Here is a 21616-nt window from a genome sequence, read left to right on the forward strand (position 1 = left end):
GGTCTGTCAAAGTAATGAGGACCTTAAAACCAAGTCTTAGTACAGAACATGTCAGACAACCTGAGCTATAGGTGTTGCTGCTAATGCTCAATGTAATTATGCATGCACAGACTGCCCTGCACTGGGACTACAGGAATTGCATAATTTTGTGCAAAAATAAAGGTGTCTGGATGCTGTACAGGATAGATTTGTGTATCACCTTGCAAATGCAGCCTTTATGTGTGTATACAACATCGGTCCTCTTCTAATCTTCTTGTTAACAAACATAGCATGGGATTAGCTTTTTACCCATACTAGCACAATTCTGTCTCTCGTCTATCTGATCCCGACCATAGGTGTCCTGTCTAGCTCAGCAGTATCTTGAGACTGTCAAGCATGATTTGGAGCTAGTTATCCTGCAGCAACAGCCGGGCAGGGCTCTAAGAATAACTTCCCATTGGCCTTTGTATGTGTTGGCAGCAGCTAGGCTTGTCCTCTGCCTTGCAGTGACAAAGTCACTGGAAGAGAAAATTAATAGCAAATTAGTAATAGCTTATACAGGCATTTTTTTGGAAGGTGTCGGGGGGTGAGTTTTGCTGCTGATTCTCTGCCGAAAGTACCTGTTGTGGTCTTCCTGCATTGTCTGTAAAATGGAGCATCATGGGACTGTGGTGGCATAGATGTCAGACTGCTTTTTTTTTTTTTTTTTTCCCCTCCCTGAAATGCTCACAAAGCTGCTGCTTATCAGGGCTGTGTCCACACTGCTTCATTACAGCTATCGACACAACGAGTAGAGTCAATCCCCCTTGCTGCTGCTGGGCTTGAAATTGTGTCTCAGCTGGATATCTCTGCTAGTGCAAGCATGGGGCTCTCCATCAGAGTCCTGTCCCTTCATTTGCCTTTTGGATCGGGTGGCATCTCAACTGCCCTTCAGCCTGTTAAAAAAAAAAATCCAAGTCAAGTGGGGACAGAAGGCTTTAGCCAAAGCGCTCTGAGGGGAAGTCCTCTGAAGAGGACATCGCTTGTGTGGTCTGATCTTGGGTATTTTTTTCTCGGGGGGAATCTTGTTCTGAACACAGCAGCTGCACTGAGCCGGGCTTCGTTTTGAACTTGACAAAAAGTACTTGTATGTCAGAATGGTTAAAAGTGGTAAACAATTTTAATGCAGTTTTTATCATATTTGTAAGGGAAAGCCAAGTAAAGCATGCAGTAGATTAGTATTGCTCAAAAAAAAGTCTGTTTGGTGCTGTATTGTTTCATTTGTAAAGAAGAGACCATGCTCTGTAGCAATCTCCTATCTGCAGAAGATGCCTGGAATTTCAGGCTGGTGAATTTTGGGGCAGAAATACGGACTTGTCAGCCTTATGACATCTCTTAAAGATCTCTTTTCAAGCCCATGGAGTCAGCAGAAATAGATTACTTCAGCTAACATGTGCAAGTTATGAACTAACCAGATTGGGACCTAATTGCCCTAGGTGCTACAGAAACATGGAAAAAGACAGTCCCTCATCTGCCCTGCTCAAGGGCTGAAAGACAGAGGCCAGTTGCTGGAAGAGCTGTCATGTAAAAGGCAGACTGCTAAAATAAATGACATGTGTCTGCCCAGGACATTCATGGGTGCATAAAAACCCACCTAGAAGCATTTAGGAATTTGGTCAGAGTTAGTAAGTGCAGAGAAAATGAAACAAGGAGATGCCTAATTTTTTTTCCCCATAATCTCTAGTACAGATGTCACTATAAAAATACTGCTAAAGGTGGCAGTACACTGAAGCTTTCCTTTAGGTTTGGGAAAGCGAATGCCAGCCAGTGCTACTTCTTCCTGCTAGTGATAATGGGTGTGTTGGACTTGAGATCTGGCTAAAATTTGAGATGGTCCAGCCATCCCTTTTTTATGGGACTGTACTTGCTCATCTGCTCTCTTTAGCCACTCACGTGGGAGGCTGAAGATGAAGGATTTGCTGTGTCAGATCTTTTCACTGGCCCCATCCATAGCTAGTGGTTGCTGCTCCAAAATGGATTGGATACCTGCCATAAATGAAAGGAGGAAATTTTGTGCTGATTAAAGCGTAAAGGGAGACTCCATTCTAACCTCTGCCGCAAACCCTGCATCACTGAAGAGAAATCATCACACCTCCATCTGACTCTTTCCTCCCAGTAATATAGTATTGTTACCAGCATTTTCTCTATGTTCCTACTCCTGCTGTGTGTTCAGCCTATTTCCCACTGTAAGGTTTGGTATAGTTGCAGGATTGATGGTCCTTACTCTAGAGGATCCCGGATCTCTCTGAGAACACAGCTGTGCTCTGCGTTAATCCCATTGGGCTGGCCAGTTGTGCGCTCTTCATTCGAGAGAACTTCTCATACTCTCTGAACCGTCAAGTACTTGTCACTGGTAACTGAAGGTCATCTAGTTTGCAGATAGCCTGATCTTGTGCAGCAAATCCACCAGCTCTATGTCCCTCTGAAGCTTTATTTCCAAACCTTATTCCCCATCCTGTTATCATCTCTGATTTTCCCAGTCCTGTTGGTTTTACTTTGTGTCTCTTGGGCTGCTCTGCTCCAGCTGCCTTTTGAATATGTAGCAAAATCTCAGACTTTGAAGACTGGGGATTCTCTCCTGGCTTCTTTGCAAGTGGTTTCCCCACCTCCAAATATAGATCTCAGTGCTCCAACAACCAGTAGATCAAAGTCTAAAGGTTTTGTTTTTTTCCTTTAAGTCCCACGTTTTATCCTTGCCAGTGTCTCGTGTAGATCTTGAGAGTGAAATAGCCAGTGATCACAAAGTCACTGTGAATATGGAGTTACTCTCTGTGCCAGGCTTTTGGGAGACAGCTAAAGTATGGTCCCTGTCTTATGAGATTTGGCTCTTCATGGATTTATACAGTGCTAATTACAAGACTTCAGCCTGAGAGAGAGGACTTGTGTCTCACAGATCTTCCCAAGATTGCAAAGCAGGGGGAAACATCCACCCACTGGCATTCAATGCAATATAAACTGTGCTATACAGCCTCAGCCAACAAGAAAATAGCTGCCTGCTGACTCATGGAGAAAGCTGGGGTCAGAGCCCCTTCCTTGCTGTTTGGGGTCAAAGTGGTGTTTGAGGGCTCCCATCTGAACCAGGTCCAGAAAATTTAAAGACTTCACTTGGGTACTCTTCAGAGCCCCCGAAGCCTTGAGGGGAATTTGTGAGCATAAGCTTGACTTCTGAGGAAGAAAATGCAGTTTCCCTCAAGGCTGTCCTAAAAGGCTCTACTTGATATACAAGCTGGGGACACCTGCTGGGATGAAACCCCGTTCATTTTCTTTTCAATATTCATCATTCCTTTAGGGGCAGAGGCTGTGTTTATTCCACTTTGTGTCTAGAGCTGATCATGATCTCCTTACCTGTGAAGTGCCTTTTAATTTCTTGGCCAGCTTGGCACTGCCAGCCCCATGAGAACTGCACTTCAGTGAAATACAGTAGAGAAACACTTTGTAGTGGGGAGAACAGAGAGCCAGGAGTGTACGATGGCTTTGTTGGGGACAAGAATGAGACTTTGAAACAGAAGTCAACCTGACACTCTAGCTTTTGGCAATTCTTCACTTTTCTCCATGCTTTGGACCTATATGGTCTCATACAGACGTTCCTTGAGGTAGGATTAGCGAAGTTAGGCACTGTTGAGACATGGTTTGCTTAAAATCAATGACCTTGTGTGCTCTTGCTACAATAATTTGTTTGTCTGGGGGTTTACATTTCCCCAGTTACTGCGATAAGGAATAATTTTAGTAGGTTTATCCTCAGAATACTTTCAGGAGACTGGGAAATACTGTTACCTGTGTTGTGGAGGTTGGCACTCAGCCATGGAGACTCATAGCTGAGTCTGCTCCAGAAAAGAGAGTTTAACCCCGGTCTCTGGATTTGTAGGTTATTTCCATGACCTCAAAACTCCATTCTTGTTTTTGTGACACTGAATATTTGTGTTCTTTCATTCGAGTCTCTGTGTAGCAAATTCCTGGAGGAACTGCGAAACCATTACAAACCTCTCTGCTCTCTCTTCCAAGCACAAAGGAGCACAGCTCTGACCTGCTTTTGCTGATAGGAAACCTAGTCTGAAACACATGCAGAAACACCATCCACATGCAGTTTTATGACATGGGGGAATCAGGAAAAAAGGGAGAAAGTCCCACTCATGGCAAGTGTTAATCCCATCATTTAATACGCTTCTGATAGATGCACAGGTAACAAGGTGATGGGCACCATCTGAGTGCCTGAGTAGAACAAGCTGTGTGATGAGGGAAGGCCATGTTGTCCCGCCTTAGCTTAAGTGCCTTGCAAACAAACCACTCCTGAAATTAATCTCTTTATTTGGGACAAGCTGCAGCCTGCACTGGGATCTATTCATTGTGGTGAGCTCCAAAGAAAAGATACTCTGGTGTGGGATGCCCTCAAAGAGAGACTTGCCTCCAGTTTCCATCAGGCGTTGGACGGGTTGTAAGTTCAGGGAGAAAGAGTTTAGCTGAAGTTAGAAGCCAGTCTTTACTGGGGGAGCTGTCGACAATGTCTCTGTATGAGTTTTCATGCCGTGTCGACTCCCAAAGAAAAGCTTCTATCCATGGTAATCAGGGTTTATTAAAGGAAGACAGGAAAAAAAATCTTTAGCTGAGATTAAAGGGATTGTGTAGCTGCACTCCGTGCTGAATCGCTGTGTGCTGGCTCCGTCGCTGGGCGTCTGCCTCGTCAGCATCTCTGCACGGCCTCCCGCATCCTGGGAAATGAATAACCGTGCCTGAGCGGAGCAGAAGTAAACAGAGGAGCGTGCCGCCTGATTAACGCTGGGCTTCGTTAACCACCCAGTCCATGTCACTGGCATTGCCCAGGAGTCCCGGGTGCTGCCTGGTGGAGAACTGACTGAGCCCATCCCACCAGCCACCGGGTCTGTGGGGTGGTGTCATACCCACACTGCAGGAGGTGGGGGTGGGTTTTCTCCACCCTCGCAGTGCTGTTTTTCAGCATGTTTTGGTTGTGTTCTAGATTTTAATATGTACTTTTGCTCTGAGCCCCTGGGCAGGTTTGCTTCCATGGCTTTTTGCAGCCAGGCTCTCCTCTTGCTGCTGACCTTGGAGTGTCCCTGCTGCCAACATGTGGCTGTGGCAGGGGACCTGGTGATGTGAATCTGTCTACCACCTTTGATGGCAGGAGGGTTGTATGTGTCTGAGACAAATGGGGAGATGCTGTCATGTCCCATGTTCACCCAGTGACATGTTCCTTTCAGGGGCTCTCGTAGTAGGGTTGGATTTGTGCCAGTTGCCAGTACAGGGACATGACCATGGCTTTTGTGAGGTTGTCAATCAAAACCGAATGCTCCAGCTCTCTATTTGCCCTCTCCCTGTACGCTTCCTCCCAAGTCCTTCCCTCCCTCTCAATTCATAGATCGGTCCTTTGTGTCCTCTTTGTTCCTGATTTATTCCTACTTCCTCAGTCAGAGCGCATCCTTCTTGACTTTCTCCACTTGAAAGTTGCTGGGCTTTGAGGATGTATTCAGCATTCCCTAGCTTTCCTATCTAATAACGGCCACCATCTGAGTTAAAAGAAGTTAAGGAAGTTTCTTCTTCTTAAGCTTTTTTACATCCAAACTTTTCTTGTCCAGGGCCCCATCTCTTGGCCATAGGGTTGCATGTTGTTGAGTCTTGGGATCCTGTCCTGGAGAACCCTGAGCAGAACCAAGCTGCACCCTCTAACGCAGTGGTCTCTAATGTTTGCAGGAAATGGTCAACAAGAGTAAACAAGTAACCACGCTGTATGGTAGCATCATAACTTGCTGTCCTTCAGGAGGAAATGAGTCCTTAAACCAAATTGTGTGAATTCAAGAAGTCTTACGGGGAATGTGTTATTTGAAAGCCATAGAGTAGGACCCTAGTTCCACAGGCAGGATTGTGGTGTGAGACCTTGTGTGTGAGCTGACTCTGAGACCTCTGACCATCAATGGAACCCTGTCTGAAACAGCTGGATTTGCAAGAAGGCTTCCTCTGCTCCAATTTCATGTTCAGGCTAGGTTCAAATCTGGTGTAGTACTACTTTTGGAAAAAAGAATGATATCTTCTTTTGGGATTGCTATAAGTCACGAAGGTTGTGTAACACCACAGCCTAACCGTGGTCAGAGAAGGAGGTAGGCAGAGACTCAGCTTTTTTTTATGCTGTGGGATGATGAACAGACTCATCCAGGAGATCCAGTCTTAAAGAAAAGCTTTTAGAGTATTGTTATGACCTGTGGCATCCTCTCAGCAGAGCCACTGCATGTGAAGGGTGCAGCAGAGCAGAGGGACAGCTATTCCTGACAGCGGAAGACAAAGAAGGGTGGCTTTTTGACAAAAGGTCTTTCCCTACAGATCCCTGGGGCTGTAAAGGCTGTGTGACCTTCCCAGGGACCTTGAATGTGCTGGTGAAGAGGCTGTTGTGGCAGGAGCCACATAGAGCTGCTCAGAGGCACAGTCTGGTCTCGCACAGCAGCCCTGCCTGCTGGGTCATGGCATCTCTGCTGGCCACGTCTCTGAAGGGAAGACGAGTGAGCCTGGTCATTGTGGGAAGGCAGTTTGGGTTTATTTTGGAAATACCCAGCTCGGAGCCTAAGCTCAGACCTCACTGCCTGCTCACTTTGGCCTTTTGTTTATTGTTTTTTTTCTTATAATTAGTCTCTTGCAGACCAAGCAGCCTAAGAGACTGGGTATGTCTATGGCACTGCATTGTTTGTCTTCCCAGTTGCTAAGATTTCTGCTATCCAGACGTGGGTAATAAAAGGACATGCATAACCCCCTTCTCCTTGGTGCATCCTCTAAGGGGTAGTACAAACCCTGCTCTATTCTGCAAGCTAAACACCCAGTCCTCCTTGCCTCTGCTCTCTGCTGTTATTTATTAATTAAGCCAAATTATAAATTATAACCCTTAGAGGCTCAAGTGCTGATTGGGACTCCAGGACAGAGGGTGCAGGACAAACAACATGAGCAGACGGGAGAGAAGAAGTGAGTGCCAGCAGTGTACAGAGAGAAAATCCTGCTCCTAGGGTCACTCAGATGGCTGATGGAAGATGTCAAGATAGCCTTGGGCTCCTGTTCTCCCTGCTTTGTCCCAAAAGGCTGCTCCTGTGCTTGCTTGGTGGCTATCGGTGCTGGCAGACTGTTGATGCTCTTTCCTCTGCAGGGGAGCATCTTCCCCCATGAGGTTCACTATTTTTGAAGCTCCCTTGTCTGCTGCAAAAGGGACTCCTCATCCAACCTTCCTTTTCTCACTGGGGTCTCTCTGGTTTCCAGATCAAATTCGCTGTCTTTGCCTGGAGGAAGGTTCCCCTCACCATCCCCTTCCTCTACGAGTGACAGTCTCACCTCAAAGTCAGTCACGATTCTCACCTGCTTGGGCCTCAAAGATTTCACATCTGGAGCGTATCTCCTGTTATGTTGTGTTGGTCACTTATTTTAATGGGCAGATTTCCTCCTGTTGTTGCAATTCTACTCTTGGGTGTTGTGATGACCTTTGGGCAGAGGGCTCCTGCTGCAGAACGGGGGCTGTTCGTTACCAATTTGGTCTCTGGGTCATGGCAGTTCCCATTTCCCTGTCCTGCAGCTGTGCTGACTCTGCAGGGCTAAGAGGAGCAAAATGTAGTAAAATATAGGGGTAAAACAGATATCTTTTTAGTACTTGAAAAGAATAATTTCTTCCTAGATCTGTCTAGTGCCTGACCAAACCAGTCTCTGTTAGAAATATGGATCATAACTCATAAGTGACGGGAGCCGGTGTTCAGGGTCGCCACGTGATGTTTCTGAACACAGGACTCAAACAGGGACAGCTTCCCTCTTCTGCTGCTCTCTCAAGGATGGCTTCTTTTGAAAGAGGAATGGTTGTGCGGGGAGAGCTCATCCCATCGCTGCTCTATCTATCATAATAAAGGTTATTAAAGCCTACGTGACCAGCCTGCGTATCCCTGCAGAGCGAATCCTCTCCTGCTCGCAAGACAGTCTTGCAAACTCTGCAGTATAAGCTTGATTTTATTAAATATTTGCTTGACCAGGAAGGCAAAGCAGAACAGGGTAAACACACCTAAAGTAAATGTGAAATGACCTTTGTCCGTCATCTATCCAATGCCTGCGGCTGCTGCGGTAGGGAGGGCAGCAGGAGGTGAAGGTGATCATACAGCAGCTTTGAAATTCTGGCTACTGTGAGAATTTTGAAATATTTGGGGTGGCATAAAAGTGGTGGATGCTCTACAAGCCCAGACTTACCCTTTCCATTATCAGATTCAATCAGTCTACAGGTCAAAAGAAGACAGGATTTCTTCTCTTTATTATTTCTTGAAGTAAATTTTTCAGTTCCACGGACATAAGCAGAGATGCACAGATTTGAAAAAGCTGTGAATCCAGACCTGTGTCACTGCCACATCTTCCTCCCTGCTGGGATCTGCAAACAGTGATTTTTTTCCTTGCCTTCTACTTGCATGGGGCTGGCTGTCATCACCTTTGCTCAGCTAGTTACACTTCTGATTTCAGCAAAGTCGCTCTGTGAGAGAGGTGATAGGACACTGGCCTGCAGGAGGGGAGCTGGGGTTTGGCTTGTGTCCTTTCTAAAATCAAGAATAGTTTTGTGAAATTCTAACCTGGATGTTAAAGAGGGATGGAGGGAGGAAAGACTTGTGTGCTTCAGCCTGGCTGCCAGTAACAAGGGTTGTGCAGTCAGCACTCACCAAGGAGCTTGGCTTGTGGGACCTGAGATGGTAGGATTCCATCTCCCACATGCTCTGTGGGGCCATAAAAGGCCAAAGCTGTTCTTGGTACAGAAGCAGCCACGAAAAAGTGAAGAAACAGGGAGCAGATGGATGTGCTGAATAGGAAGATACATTTGCATGGCACGAGGATGGGGTTTGGTGATGTGCTCACCAAATTACAGAAGCTGTTTGAACCCCATAGTGCTCCCACCACCCTGGTTAAAACCTGGGAGATTTTAAGAGACTGAGTGGTGCAAGGAAGCCCTCTTTCACTCTCTTTGGAAAGTCACCAGGCTGGTCCCTAGGTCATTAGTTTTCCTACTTTGTGGTCCTTTAGCCTGTATTACTGCTAATCGTTAGCCAACCCCTTTCTCCTCACTCATCTGAGATGCCCAGGGGGACTGTATCTCTTTTAGACAGTGTTTTCTTGACTGTACAGTGGGTGGAGAGCAGTCTTGTGGTGAGAGCCCAGGGGACGGAGGAGACCTGGTGCTCAGTTTCCTCCCTGCTTGGCTGCATGCCCTTTGTAGATGTGGCTGTGAGGGCTGGCACACCACAACTCCTACGTCTGTACTCCAAGCTGGACCGGCATGAGGCAGCTTTGATCTGGAAGCCACAGAGAGCCTGTTCAAACAGACCCATTCTGGACCGAGGTCCCCCTGAAACGATGTTAATGTCAGACCAGAGCTGGCTTCTTCCTGGCAAACATCAAGGGTTGCAAAAGAGCTCAGCATCCATCTGGACCTGTCCCTGTAGGCAGGTCCCTGACCTTCTCTAGGCTTCAGACCCTCATCCAGAAGAGCAGGATAATAATCCGTCTCCAGTCCTGTCTTCTTAGATAGCAAATACACAATTGGGTGAAAGTTGGCAGTGCAAACAGCAATACTGCTTGATGTTTCTACCCGTAGCCTTCTGCACTGCTCTGGCTTCCAGTGAATTTTTGTGCTGCACCATGGGCCACGTGTGTGTGTAATGGAGAGTAAAAGGGTGCCGATTTATTATTCTGCTATGTGATTTCTGCTTTTTCTACCAGCATCTTTTCTTTCAGGAGGGCTCCCTTTGTGCTGGTTTTAAGTAGAGAGCTCAGAGACGAGAAAGGGAGGATTAGCAATTAAATACGCTCTGATGATGGCATGGTTGTGAAGGAGGGAGGAGGAAGGAATACTCCATAGTAATGTACTTTTGTTTTCTTTTCTCTTTGCTTGTAGGACAAAATCTGCCAGGGAATTGGTGTTTTGAAGACTCTTACAGCTTTTAATCCTCGTTCCCTTGGGAATACAAACCTTTCTAATCATGTCACCAGCCATGTGGAAATGGACTTGCCTGGTTTCTCACCTCCTGCTATCCACCACAGTGTCGCCTCTTGGTAGGCAGCAGCCGCTCCATCCAAAGAGGCCCTTCATCACTTTCACTGGAGACCAAGCAGAGGGAAACTTCAACCACTTGGTGGTTGATGAAAGAACTGGGCACATTTACCTGGGAGCTGTCAACAGGATCTACAAACTCTCCAGTGACCTGAAGGTCTTGGTGACCCACCAGACTGGTCCTGATGAAGATAATCCCAAATGTTATCCTCCCAGGATAGTCCAAACCTGCAACGAACCCTTGACGCCCACTAACAACATAAACAAAATGCTCCTCATAGACTACAAGGAGAATCGATTGATAGCCTGTGGGAGTCTTTACCAGGGCATCTGCAAGCTTTTGAGGCTGGATGACCTCTTCAAGCTGGGAGAGCCCTTCCACAAGAAGGAGCATTATCTCTCTGGGGTGAATGAGAGTGGCTCTGTTTTTGGAGTCATTGTTTCTTACAGCAACATGGATGACAAGTTGTTCATTGCCACTGCTGTGGATGGCAAACCTGAGTATTTCCCCACTATTTCCAGCAGAAAGCTCACCAAGAATTCCGAGGCGGATGGGATGTTTGCATATGTCTTTCATGATGAGTTTGTGGCCTCTATGATCAAGATCCCCTCAGACACCTTTACCATCATCCCTGACTTTGATATCTACTACATCTATGGCTTCAGCAGTGGTAACTTTGTCTATTTCCTGACTCTGCAGCCTGAGATGATCTCACCACCTGGCTCCACCACAAAGGAGCAGGTTTATACCTCCAAGCTGGTCCGGCTTTGTAAGGAGGACACAGCCTTTAACTCCTATGTTGAGGTGCCCATTGGCTGTGAGAAGAACGGGGTGGAGTACCGGTTGCTCCAGGCAGCCTACTTGTCTAAGGCTGGAGCCATCTTAGCGAGGTCTTTGGGTGTTGGCCCTGAGGATGATATCCTCTTCACGGTCTTCTCCAAGGGGCAGAAAAGGAAGATGAAGTCCTTGGATGAGTCCGCTCTTTGCATCTTTGTCCTGAAAAAGATCAACGATCGCATCAAGGACAGACTGCAGTCCTGCTACAGGGGAGAGGGGACATTAGATCTGGCCTGGCTCAAAGTCAAGGACATTCCCTGTAGCAGTGCGGTAAGTGAAGCCCCTAAGCACCCAACCTTCACCTCCTCATGTGCTCACAGATCTTGGAGCATGGCTCAACAATTAAAGCAGGGACCAAGGAACTGAGACTGCCTAGTCCCAGTCCTGGCTCTGCCTCCAGCTCACCACACCACCTAATTTAACCAGTTCACGCCTCAGTTTGTTCATGGACGAGCTGAGGAAGGTATCACTTTCTGACCTCACCAGGCATGCTATGTTTGCTGATGAACTAAGCCAAGGAGCCTTGAAACCTTTAGGAGGAATTTGCCTGTTGTAGTTACTTCACTGTGCAATTCGTTAGAGGTGAAATCACATTTTCTTGTGCAGTCTTGGCTCAAACCTAAACCAAAACAGGACCTAGATATTGTCAGCGGCTTGTGCTGGTTTCTGTGTCTGCTGGCATAATTTTATTTCCCTGGGATGAAGTTGGAGCAGGATTTGTTCAGGGAGCTTTGTGAAGCCAGGGCTTCGATTCTTCTAGGGCTGAGATGCACTGGTCATTAACCATCAAAGTCCTTCATCTTCCGGTTTCCAGCCAGCTCTGTGTTGCCACTGCACTGAAAAATTAAGGGCTGGCTGCAGATCAAGGATGAAATGCTGCAAGATTTAAGGGCAGGATTGGGGAAGAGGCTGGTCTACCTGACCTACAAATGGTCTTAAGAAATGGTCTTAGTTTATTCTGTCAGTTCACTAAAGTGTCATTGCAGAAATCTGCGTCAGCCCCGCTAGCATACGGCTGGCTTTGATACCATGCACAGAAATCAGCATTACAGCCGGCACTGCACCCAGGCTGCTGTAATAGCCGCTTCTCTGGGCTTTGATTTCCTTCCTTAATTAGCTCTTTCAAGTGAGAGGCAAGTTCAAGTCTGAGCAAAGGGAATACGGAGAAACACCAGAGCGCTTTCCTGCCCCATAATCTGAAGGCAGTCAGGGCTCAGGATGTGGGATTGCTCTGGCCTTCCTTTGTACTCAAGCCTCCTTTGCTGGGGGATCCCTGCTGTTGTCCCTTTGCAGGACAAGGACGGACCAAGAGGAGCGCAGACAGAAATTTCATTGCAGGGAGACTGATCCTGCCATACTCTGCCCTAATCCCCCTTTACACCAGTGCCCTCAGCATTGTTGCTTGACCTTGCACTGCTCTCATGCTCCCACACCGAACGTGCAGAGGGACAGTTCCTTCATTTTAGTTGGGATCTCTTCTGCCTAGACCTGCAAAGCTCCCCATGGAGTATTGCACAGGGAGAAAGGCTGTGCCCAAATCTGGCTTTGATTTTTTTGTTTAGCCTCAAGGCCTCTGCACATTCAAAGAGCTGCCTTTAGATTTAAGCTGGGAGCTTCCCACTGGAGTTTCTTTCCTGGGCTGTTAAGCCTCTCTCCATGCATTTGCAAATCTGCTCTGCTTCTGCTCTGTGCTAACATTTGCAATACTGGACCTCTCAAATCAGGAGGTTTGAAACCTGCCACTTACCTAGCTTCTGTGGCTTTAGACAGGAGCAAAAAGGCCAACAGCTTTCTTCTGTCCTTTGGGGTGAGTCACATATCAAGAAGACTGTTATATCAAACCAAATTTGGAGGGACGGGACTGCAGAGGTTGGGGAGAGGACAAGGAGCCAGGGACTGGGTGCTGTTAGAGCATATTTGTGACTGCATTTCTTCATTGTGCATCAGAGATGCTAATGCTTCTCAGCTGGAGAAAAAGCCTGGAGATCCTTGAATAAAAACCAGGAGTCTAAAAAGTGTAACTAAGTGGGCTGTCCTCTCCTTAAATGAGCCTACTTAGAGCTGCTGGCAAGCCCTGCCTGAGATCAGCTGTGCTGCCCGAGGGAAGAGGTATTAGTGACTTGGCTGCTGTAAGGGTTGCAGAGTCCAGCCGCTAAGCTTGGAAAATATTTGATGGTTGGTGAAGTATTTTGGAGCCTGGATATATGGCTGTGAGGGCCTCGTCTCCTTTGCTGATGTCCTGCTTGCCAGCCATCCACCAGCACTGCTGCTCTGCCTCTTAGCGCATGTATTTGAAGCAGCTCTAAAACCAATTACAAAGCCATCAGTGAGACTTTCCCTGGTTTTGTGTGGATGTCAAATATTTCTCTGCTGGTGCAAATAGAGGCTTAACCTGCCTGTGATCAAGGCTGGACCTGAACTTCAGCTCTGCTGCCCTGCCTTCAGCAGCCAAAATCCTGCATGGGAACAGATACAGCTGATGTGCCTGGCATTGAGCAGAAGGGTAGACATGAGCTGTGGGAAACCCTCACCAAGCATTGCAGAGAAACCCTGTTAGAAGACATATTCCAGCCCTGCTTTGTGGTATTAACTTTATGACCATGGATTATGGAGCTGGACTCACCGCACTGTCCTCGCATCTTGGTGCGTGGTCATGTCTGGCTTTTGGTAACAAATATTTTTCTAATAGGGCGATAGCTGACTCGAAGGGGATCCACATGTTAGGATGCTTCTGTTCCTGCCTTGGTGCAATGCTTGCTCAAGGCCACTTCAGGGCAAGAGAAGTCTCTTGGGGACCATTCCCAGCACAGCTCTCCTAACCTGCAATACGCACACAAATAATTACAGGGATGTGGAGGAACGGTGCGCTTGGCCGGAGTAGTACAATGCAGAGTCGGCAGCTTCTCTGGTCAGGCAGCTTTGTTGGTACAGCTGGAGCTGGGAAAGTTGAGGTCAGGTAGGACCTGGCAGCAAGCTGGGCTGGACCCACTGTGTCTCACGGTCAACGTGCAGGAGGAGGCATTGGGTCTCCAGATGTCCCGCAGGGTTGCATGTCCTGGAGACTTGCCCTGGTCTGGTTTGCAAACCCAATGTGAAGGCGAAGGACAGAGACAGAACTGTGTAGCAGCCTGTGCTTCTCTCGTGCCAACCGCGTGTGCGTGTTGCAGATGTTAGCAGTGTGATAGAAGAATTTCTAGAATGGGAAATATAAAAGTCCAGAGATGAATGGAGGATCCTCAGTGTTCATTCCTCCCATGTCCCTGTGTTATAGCTGTCCTCCTAATAATCTTCAGCATAAATCAGGAAAAAATGATGGATTTTTATGTCTGGGCGGTTGATTTGCAAATTGGCGATGTTCACTCAGGTGATGAACAGTTCCAGGTAATACACCTCTGGTTCTCCTCTCTGCAAATACAGGATAATAACTTATATTTAAACAGTACACTTGACCCCAAATGCTTAGAAATTCATATAATGAGAGAAAAATGAGGCTGGGAAAAAAAAGAGTCTTATGAGGTCATCTGATTTGCCCTTCTGCCCTACTTATAACATTTCTGACAGATGTTTGTCTCACCTGTTCTTAACCTCCAGCGACAGAGAGTCCTCTCTCTCCCTACGTGATCTGTCTTTGCTGTTAGGAAGCTTTCCCTCATGTCTAATCTAAATCTGCTTTCCTGATACTGAAGCCATTCCTACTTGTATAGCCACAGAGAGCACCCTCATCCCCTTTGGCTATCTATCACCAAAACGTGACCAGTTCGGTGGTGCAGCGTGGTGTATCGATGTACGGAGCAGGGGGAGCGAAGCTGTATGCATATGCAGGGTGTTGGCAGAAGGAAGGGCTGTTCTGGTGGGAAAAAATAGGCTGCTTAAAACAGAAAACAATCTTCCTGTTGGATAAAGGCAGCCGTGGTTTAAATATGTTTTATAAACTTTGTAATTAACAGTTGATACAGTTGGGAAATGCTGGATTTCTTTAAAAAAAAAAAAAAGCCATTTGGGAGGGGGATGGAGATGTAAATGGGCCATTTTGGTACAGGACTTGATCATTGGGGGATTTGTTGATTTTCATTACTATGGAATAGGATTAACAATAGGTGCATTTTGAAGCCCAGTGACAATTCCACTACTGGAATGCTCAGTAGTGGAGGCAGGGGAGCCTTCCCCTCTACCTTGGGGAGCAAGCAGGTGAACTGCTGTGTGGGACATACAAGCATGGATGAAGAAGAAGAGGGTATTGGAGACTGACCCCAAAGCAGCATGGGGGTGCCAGGGCCTGCTGGGGAGATGCGAGAGGAACGGGGATTCTTGCTGGAGCTTTGGTTTGCAATGAGATCCCAAACACAGTGTGTCATTGGCATGTGATCCCAGCTGTCAGCTTAGGAGCTGGTTGCAACCCAGGGCTGCTATCCTGGGAGATCCTGGTCTCCTCATCAGCCTGATCTGCCTCACAGCATCACCTGCCACTCTGCAGCCTAACAGACTCCAGTCCTTGAAATGAAAAGGTGTCACCTCCATTGCTGTAGCTTTTACCGGATACACAGAGCAAATATCTGTCCAAGATAATCAAAGTGTCTGTCCCCAACTATCGCCTGGCTTCTGCCTTTTGCCGGTATTTTCTTTTCCTTTTGGCAGGAAATGGAGTTTGACTGTTTAAATTACTGTATTCAATCTCTTCCTGTTTTTCATGGCAGCGCTGTCACTTGGGGGAGAAAAGAAATGTTTTTGAAGCTGACCAGCCAACAAAAGGCCTTGTGTAAAGAGCTGGGCAATATTTTTCCAACACTTTGCTAACAGAGGGCAAGCGAGGTGGATGTTTGGGACCTGAGTCATTGTCTGACAAGTGACTTGGTTATAAAGGCTTCCTGTGCTTCTGATGCTTCGTGGCAAACCTAAGTCAGTAAATCCGCCAAACATCTTTGCAGATACTGGTGCCTAGATCCCTGAGAGTCCTGCATCTCCTCCATACATCTGTTCCTCAAGTGGACTCTGCTCTCCTGCTTTCCGTGCATCCCCCCTGCCCATCCTAGATGCTTGACGCCCACCAAGCAAGCACTGCTGTACTCATGGGGTTTAGCTGCATGCAGGAGGAGGCTGTGGAGGGTATACTGTTGGTTAGCCATTCCATGGATGGCTGTTGGGCATGTCTGGATGTCAGTTGGGTGCACAGGCATTTTGCTTTGGCAGCATGAGCGCCTCACCCCAGGATGAATGCTGCTTGGTCCTTGGGGCTGATCCATGGGCTCTCTTCTGCTCCATGCCACCAGGTTAGGAAGGCCCATTTCTCGCTCTGGTAGTAGAAGGGCTTTGTGTATGGTATGGGACAGTCAATCTCACTCCTGGCAAGGTCACTCTTGGTGATGGAGTGGCCACAATTTTCCTATAAACAGCCTATTTCATGATTTTCCTCTTCCTCCCAGGGCTTGCATTTGTCATCATTGGTGTTAACAGGACACAGGTCTGACAGAGCACCTCTGAGACACCAAGATGGGAAGCAGCATTACCCTGGTTTTACAGGAGGGTTGGGTAAGGCACAGTAAAACATAACTTGCAGTGCAGTTGCAGCTCAGAGACTCCAGGATCTTAGTGCTGTACCCAGTGTTCCCAACTGTTGCAGGAAGAAGGAATTATGATCCTTGCTATTGTGTTCCTCTCTAGCACATGGGACAGAAAAACAGAAGGACACGGGCTAGAGCTGCTGGAAAGAAGGTGCATTTTAATGAAAAAAATCACTTTACAAACTAAAAAGCAGGGATTGTCATCCCTATCTGTCATTTCCCCCATTATTTTCCCTTAAAAGGGAAAGGCTGGGGTGAAAGGGAGTGTTAACTTTTGCTTAGCCCTTGGGAAGAGGAATGCGTGGAGGGAGGCCCATGCAATACTGCTGCTTTGACATTTTGGACACCCAGCTCCTGCCCATTTCTCCTGGCTGGGTTGGCTGGTACGTGAGCCTGCTACTTTCCCAGGGGAATGACTCAGTCACAGGAACGAGCTATCGGTTTCATTAGACCTCATAGTGTCACTGCTTGCTGGTCGGGCTATCCTAAGTAAATCTCCGCAGGGGTCAATGCCACTCGTGCTTGCACAATAGGTCTTTTTGTCCATTTCTACTGGATAGACCGTGCACAAGAGTTTTGCGTACATGTCTTTACTCCAAATTATACAGGCATAAGTTTCTGATCGAAAGGGCTCATGGTCAGTTGAGGTCAGTTCTTGGTCAACTTTTAACAGTGCTTTCTTCTTCCTCTGAAGATGCAAGCAAGAGCAGGAACCCCACCCCCCAAAAAAAGACACAGTGCAGTCTGTGCAAAGGCAGTAGCCTCAGAAATACGGTAATGCCTCTCTGGGAACGCTCAGTGGAGACTCAGAGACGGAGCAAACAGGCTTATTACTGCCAGATCTGTATTTGTATAATTGGTCACATCAGTTTGTGTTGGATGGGAGTGTGTATGCATGTGTGCGGAGCGTGTTGTCGGAGGGACTTGCTGAGCCCAGCAACTTTGATAAGAGGCAACCAGCATCCTCTTGCTGACGCTGGGAGCTGGAGTGGATGGAGGGCTTAACTGGGGAGGCAATATGGGCAAGGGGTATGGCGCTGACTTAGGGTTTCTGCAGCTGAGCTCAGTGATTTGCAAATCTCCCCCATGCACCTTCCCACTCCTCATTTCTCCATCTCCAGCAGGCCTGACCATCATCTCCCCTGCAAAGCTGGCTGTGCTCCAGGATGAAAGACACTTCATCAGGGAGAAATGTCATAACTCGCTACGTGAGGCAGCTCAGGCAAAAGTGGAGCAGGGAGCTCTCTCCAGCGATGTGGATGGTATTTCTCATGATTATTGTCAGTGGTGGAAGTGACCAGAGGTGCCTGGGGCCATGCTCCTCAGGCTAATGGAGAGCAGCTGAGTTCAAATCTCCACTGCTCCGAGCAAGGTCCTGGCCCCTCTGTAACTGGGATTAGGAAAGTCTCCCCACCTCTTACTCTGTGAGGTGACCAGCAGGCTCATTAACTAATTAGCACTAATTCATTGATTAGCATGCCTAGTGTTCACGCTAGGGACACGATGGTTAGGGTCTTATGGAGTTGCAGGACCAAGACCCTCCTGGCTTTTCCGTCCATGTACATGCCTATGGCTGAGCAGTGCTGGGTGAGCACTACAGGACTTCTCCAGCATCGGCATGAGCTCTTAGTTCAGCCTGCGTATAGCTACTGGCAACATCCCGGTTCTCTGGACACCCTCAAAAGCCCAAAGCTTATTCAAGTGAGCATGCATATGCTAACCTGGTGAGAGCTCATTTGCAGGGGCTTCTCAGGCACCACGTGGGTTCATCTTCACTTTTTCCTCGGTGGTGGTCCTTCCTCCCATGTGCCACCTCTCTGCTTTCAGGCAGCAGGGATAAGGACACTTCCCTGCCTCTGTAAAGTGCTCTGCACTCTGGGCAGGAAAAAAAGTGGCTTTGGAAGCCCTGGGGGAGAGAAAAACAAAAAATCTTAAGCACCTACATCAACTGAAGCTTGCACTTAAGGGCTGTAAACCAGGGCCTAATTGCACGGAGAGGATGATTGCATTTGAGGTATTAAGTACGTTCCTCAGTATTAAACACCTGTCCTTGAAAGGATACTTCCAGATCAGTGTGCATGCAGAAATAATGCTGTCGGTAATTAATTACCTTCTTATCACACCCCCACCCTGCAACCTCTCCTTCCCAAATCCTTATTGTTTGTCCTGGGGAAAAAAAAAAAAAGCATGCTTTGGAAACAACCTGCTTCTTCCCAAGAATAAAACAAGAGGAAACCCTATGCCTTTAAGTGGCCGGGTGCCAAACCCACGCACAGTGCTGTTCTCTCGTGTCTGATTGACCCCGCTCACACAAAATGTTCATTGAGGATGAAGCAGGGCCCAAGGCTGCTGAGTCGCTGTTGTGTCTGAGGTACTTCAGGCGCAGCTCCCTCCCCCCCATCAGTCCCATCTCTGGACCACGTTGGCTCTGCCTGAGCAGCTCAGCATCTCTCAGCATCAGCCCCACGTGCTGGTGGACCCCCAGTAGCTGCTTCTGCAGGTGAGCAGGGTGCCAGCTTCTCCATCACTGCTTGTGCCATTTGCCTGCACTTCTTGCCACATGGACAATTAGGTTTGTTTCTGGGAACTGAACTTTGCTGCTTCCCCTGCCAGCGACCCAGGCTGTTTTCTTCTGTGGTCGAGCCCTGCGGTCGCCCGTGGCTTAGCCTTGCATTTTTGGAGGGCTCCATATGATCTCCTCGTATTCTCTTCCACGCCAGGAGATCAGCTACTTCGCAAACCTGATCTCGTATTGCCTCGCCAGGAGGTTGCCTTCCGGGCCAATGGAAATGCTTGTGCAACATTTTATTTTTTTTTAAAAAAAAGCAGCAAGCAAAACCCAGCCATCCTGGAAAAGCCAGAAGCAAAGCGACTCCAGCTCCCTTCGTGAGCCCGATGCTATTTAAAGCACCTCCGGACTGGGGGCAGCTGAGCGTGGGAGTTTGTACAATAACTGTTCTGTTGAGGAGGGGGTCGAGAGTATGCTGCATTCAGCATTACTCTCTGGGCTAAATCCTGCACAGACCCTTTCTCGCTTGCCTAATGCAAGTGTAGCTGTCGGGGTGAAAAACAGTGCAGGGTCTGTCTTAGTACTTGCAGAATCAGTGAAGATGTTTAACCTCTGGGAACAATCCGGTGCACATATCTATTTATTTTATATTCCAGCACACACGTAACATAAGACTTTCCTCCCACCCCCTGAAATAAGCGTGTTTCTCTATTTATCCAAATTTCATGGAAACATGGGTCCCCGTTATACCAGGTAGGAGAATACAGATGTTGGAAACGTCCATCCGGAAGACTGGCTGGTGTGAAGATGGAGATGAGAAAGGCTGTTGTACTACAGAGAGATATCCAAATCTCATCTGACCGTATTTCTGCCCCAGACACTCCCAGCGCGGCATCTGCATGACTGTGCAAGCATGGGATATGGTTTTGCTGTAAGTTTACTTGAGAGGCATTTTATTAGCACTGGCCCAGTCTTTGGGTAACACGACAACAGCTTTGGGACAAAACGCGGTGTTTGCAGAGCCAGCGTGGACCTGGCTGGGTAGGTAAGTCCAAGTTCAGGATGGATCTACCTCCGAACCCTCTTTCTCTTCAGCTCTGCTTTGTTGCACACATAAATGTCAGTAAGTGGATGAATGTGGCTTGCTGAAACGCAGACCTTTGTTGCATCTTTCTCCTGCAGATAACTACACAATACACAGGACCTAACATCTTCCCTGTGCCACCAGCACCCAGTTGCTTCAATTTAGGAGCTAGTAAGCATTGCAGCCCCAATGTTTTCTGCTTTATGGTGCAGATTCTAATAATATTTAAAATATTTAAAGAAGTAATTGAAACACAGGAAAGGCAAGACACCCAGATATGCATGCAACTAAATGGTAACACCACAGAAAGACAGAGACACCTCTGTTTCCTCCATGCAATATTGGAGCTGGCATAGCTGATAGAGCATGTGGGTGACATTAGATCAGTAGGAACAACATCGTATTTTCCCGGTTTCAATGTCATTACCCCGTCGTTGTCAGTGTTCCAAAATATAATAGGATTTGTTCAGCTGATTTATCCTGTAAACAAGAGATATTAGCCAGGCGTGTATTTAGACACAGAGAGAGAGTGGGAGAGGCAGAGTGAGGGAGCGCGCAGAAGGGAATAATAAAAATGTACTCCTCCTAATGAGGGAATGACCCAGCACTTATCAATGGGTTGGGGCTATTGGTCAGGATCCTGCGCCAAGAAACACAGGGCTGTAATTGTAATGGTCTCCCTGCTTCTGAGGGCCGGCTGCAGCCTTCCGCTTGCACAGTCCCGCTTTCAGATGCAGGAGGAGTTGGAGCTTAATGGCTTGAGTGAATTTATACTCAGCTGACACAAGTGCTCTGAATTCCTCAAGTACCGAGATCTGCCCAGATAGAGGCAGAAAGTGGGAGATTTTTCTTTTCAGGGCTCGAGTGCTTTAATTTGTCGTTTACACCGATAACCAGGCTTCTTTAAATTCATTTTCTGTGAGATGATAGCACCAGACGCAACTCCGCTCTCCCTGGTACAGATGCGCAGCCCTGGAGCTCGCCACAACTCTCCATTGCTTGGTGAGCAAGCCGGGGCCTCTCGTACCCAGCCGAGCTCTCTCAGTTTCCCTGTGCTGAAGAGCAGCAGCACATACATGTCGTTCATTACAACACTTAGCTTACCTTTGCAGGACCGTGGTGAGGCTTAATTAATGCTTTTAAGCGGCTCTGGGATCTCCGGGTGAAGGTGTTGCTCGCATGCAAAGCAGCGCTGTTGTTTAATTTATATAGCGCTGTTGGTGCGCGTGGCACTTTGCAGCCCAAACGATAATTTTGTCTGTGTAACAAAATAATAATTACAGTAATTGTGATTCAGTGGAGAATGTCTGGTGGTGCGGGCGTAGGGGAGGCAGCTGGACTCTATCCGGCAAGGTGCTGGTGTGCGTCACTGGAATAGGAATGAGGGGTGCCTGGCAGCTGCCAGAAATGCTCCAGAAATGTTGGTTTAACCATTCTGCTGCCAGGAATTATTGGGAGATAATGGGCCAGGAACGTTGTCTGTGAAGGGGAGGACTGGCCAGCAAGAGAAGGCTCCTACACCCTTCTACGTTGCATGCGACAGCAATGATATTGT

At 47.7% G+C, this 21616-nt stretch overlaps 1 protein-coding gene across 3 annotated transcripts in view; it reads left to right on the forward strand.

Annotated features, from left to right (window-relative positions):
• Nucleotides 1–21616, forward strand: part of PLXNA4 (plexin A4) — a 462053-nt gene that overhangs the window by 20061 nt on the left and 420376 nt on the right. For all 3 annotated transcript variants that reach the window (XM_030015469.2, XM_030015472.2, XM_030015470.1), the window contains exon 2: nucleotides 9917–11180. In XM_030015469.2, the coding sequence (XP_029871329.1) occupies nucleotides 10002–11180 (1179 nt within the window). In that variant the 5' untranslated portion in view covers nucleotides 9917–10001. The remainder of the gene's footprint in view (nucleotides 1–9916; nucleotides 11181–21616) is intronic.

Source organism: Aquila chrysaetos, chromosome 5 (genome assembly GCF_900496995.4).
Source record: "Aquila chrysaetos chrysaetos chromosome 5, bAquChr1.4, whole genome shotgun sequence".
NCBI classification, from domain to species: Eukaryota; Metazoa; Chordata; class Aves; order Accipitriformes; family Accipitridae; genus Aquila; species Aquila chrysaetos.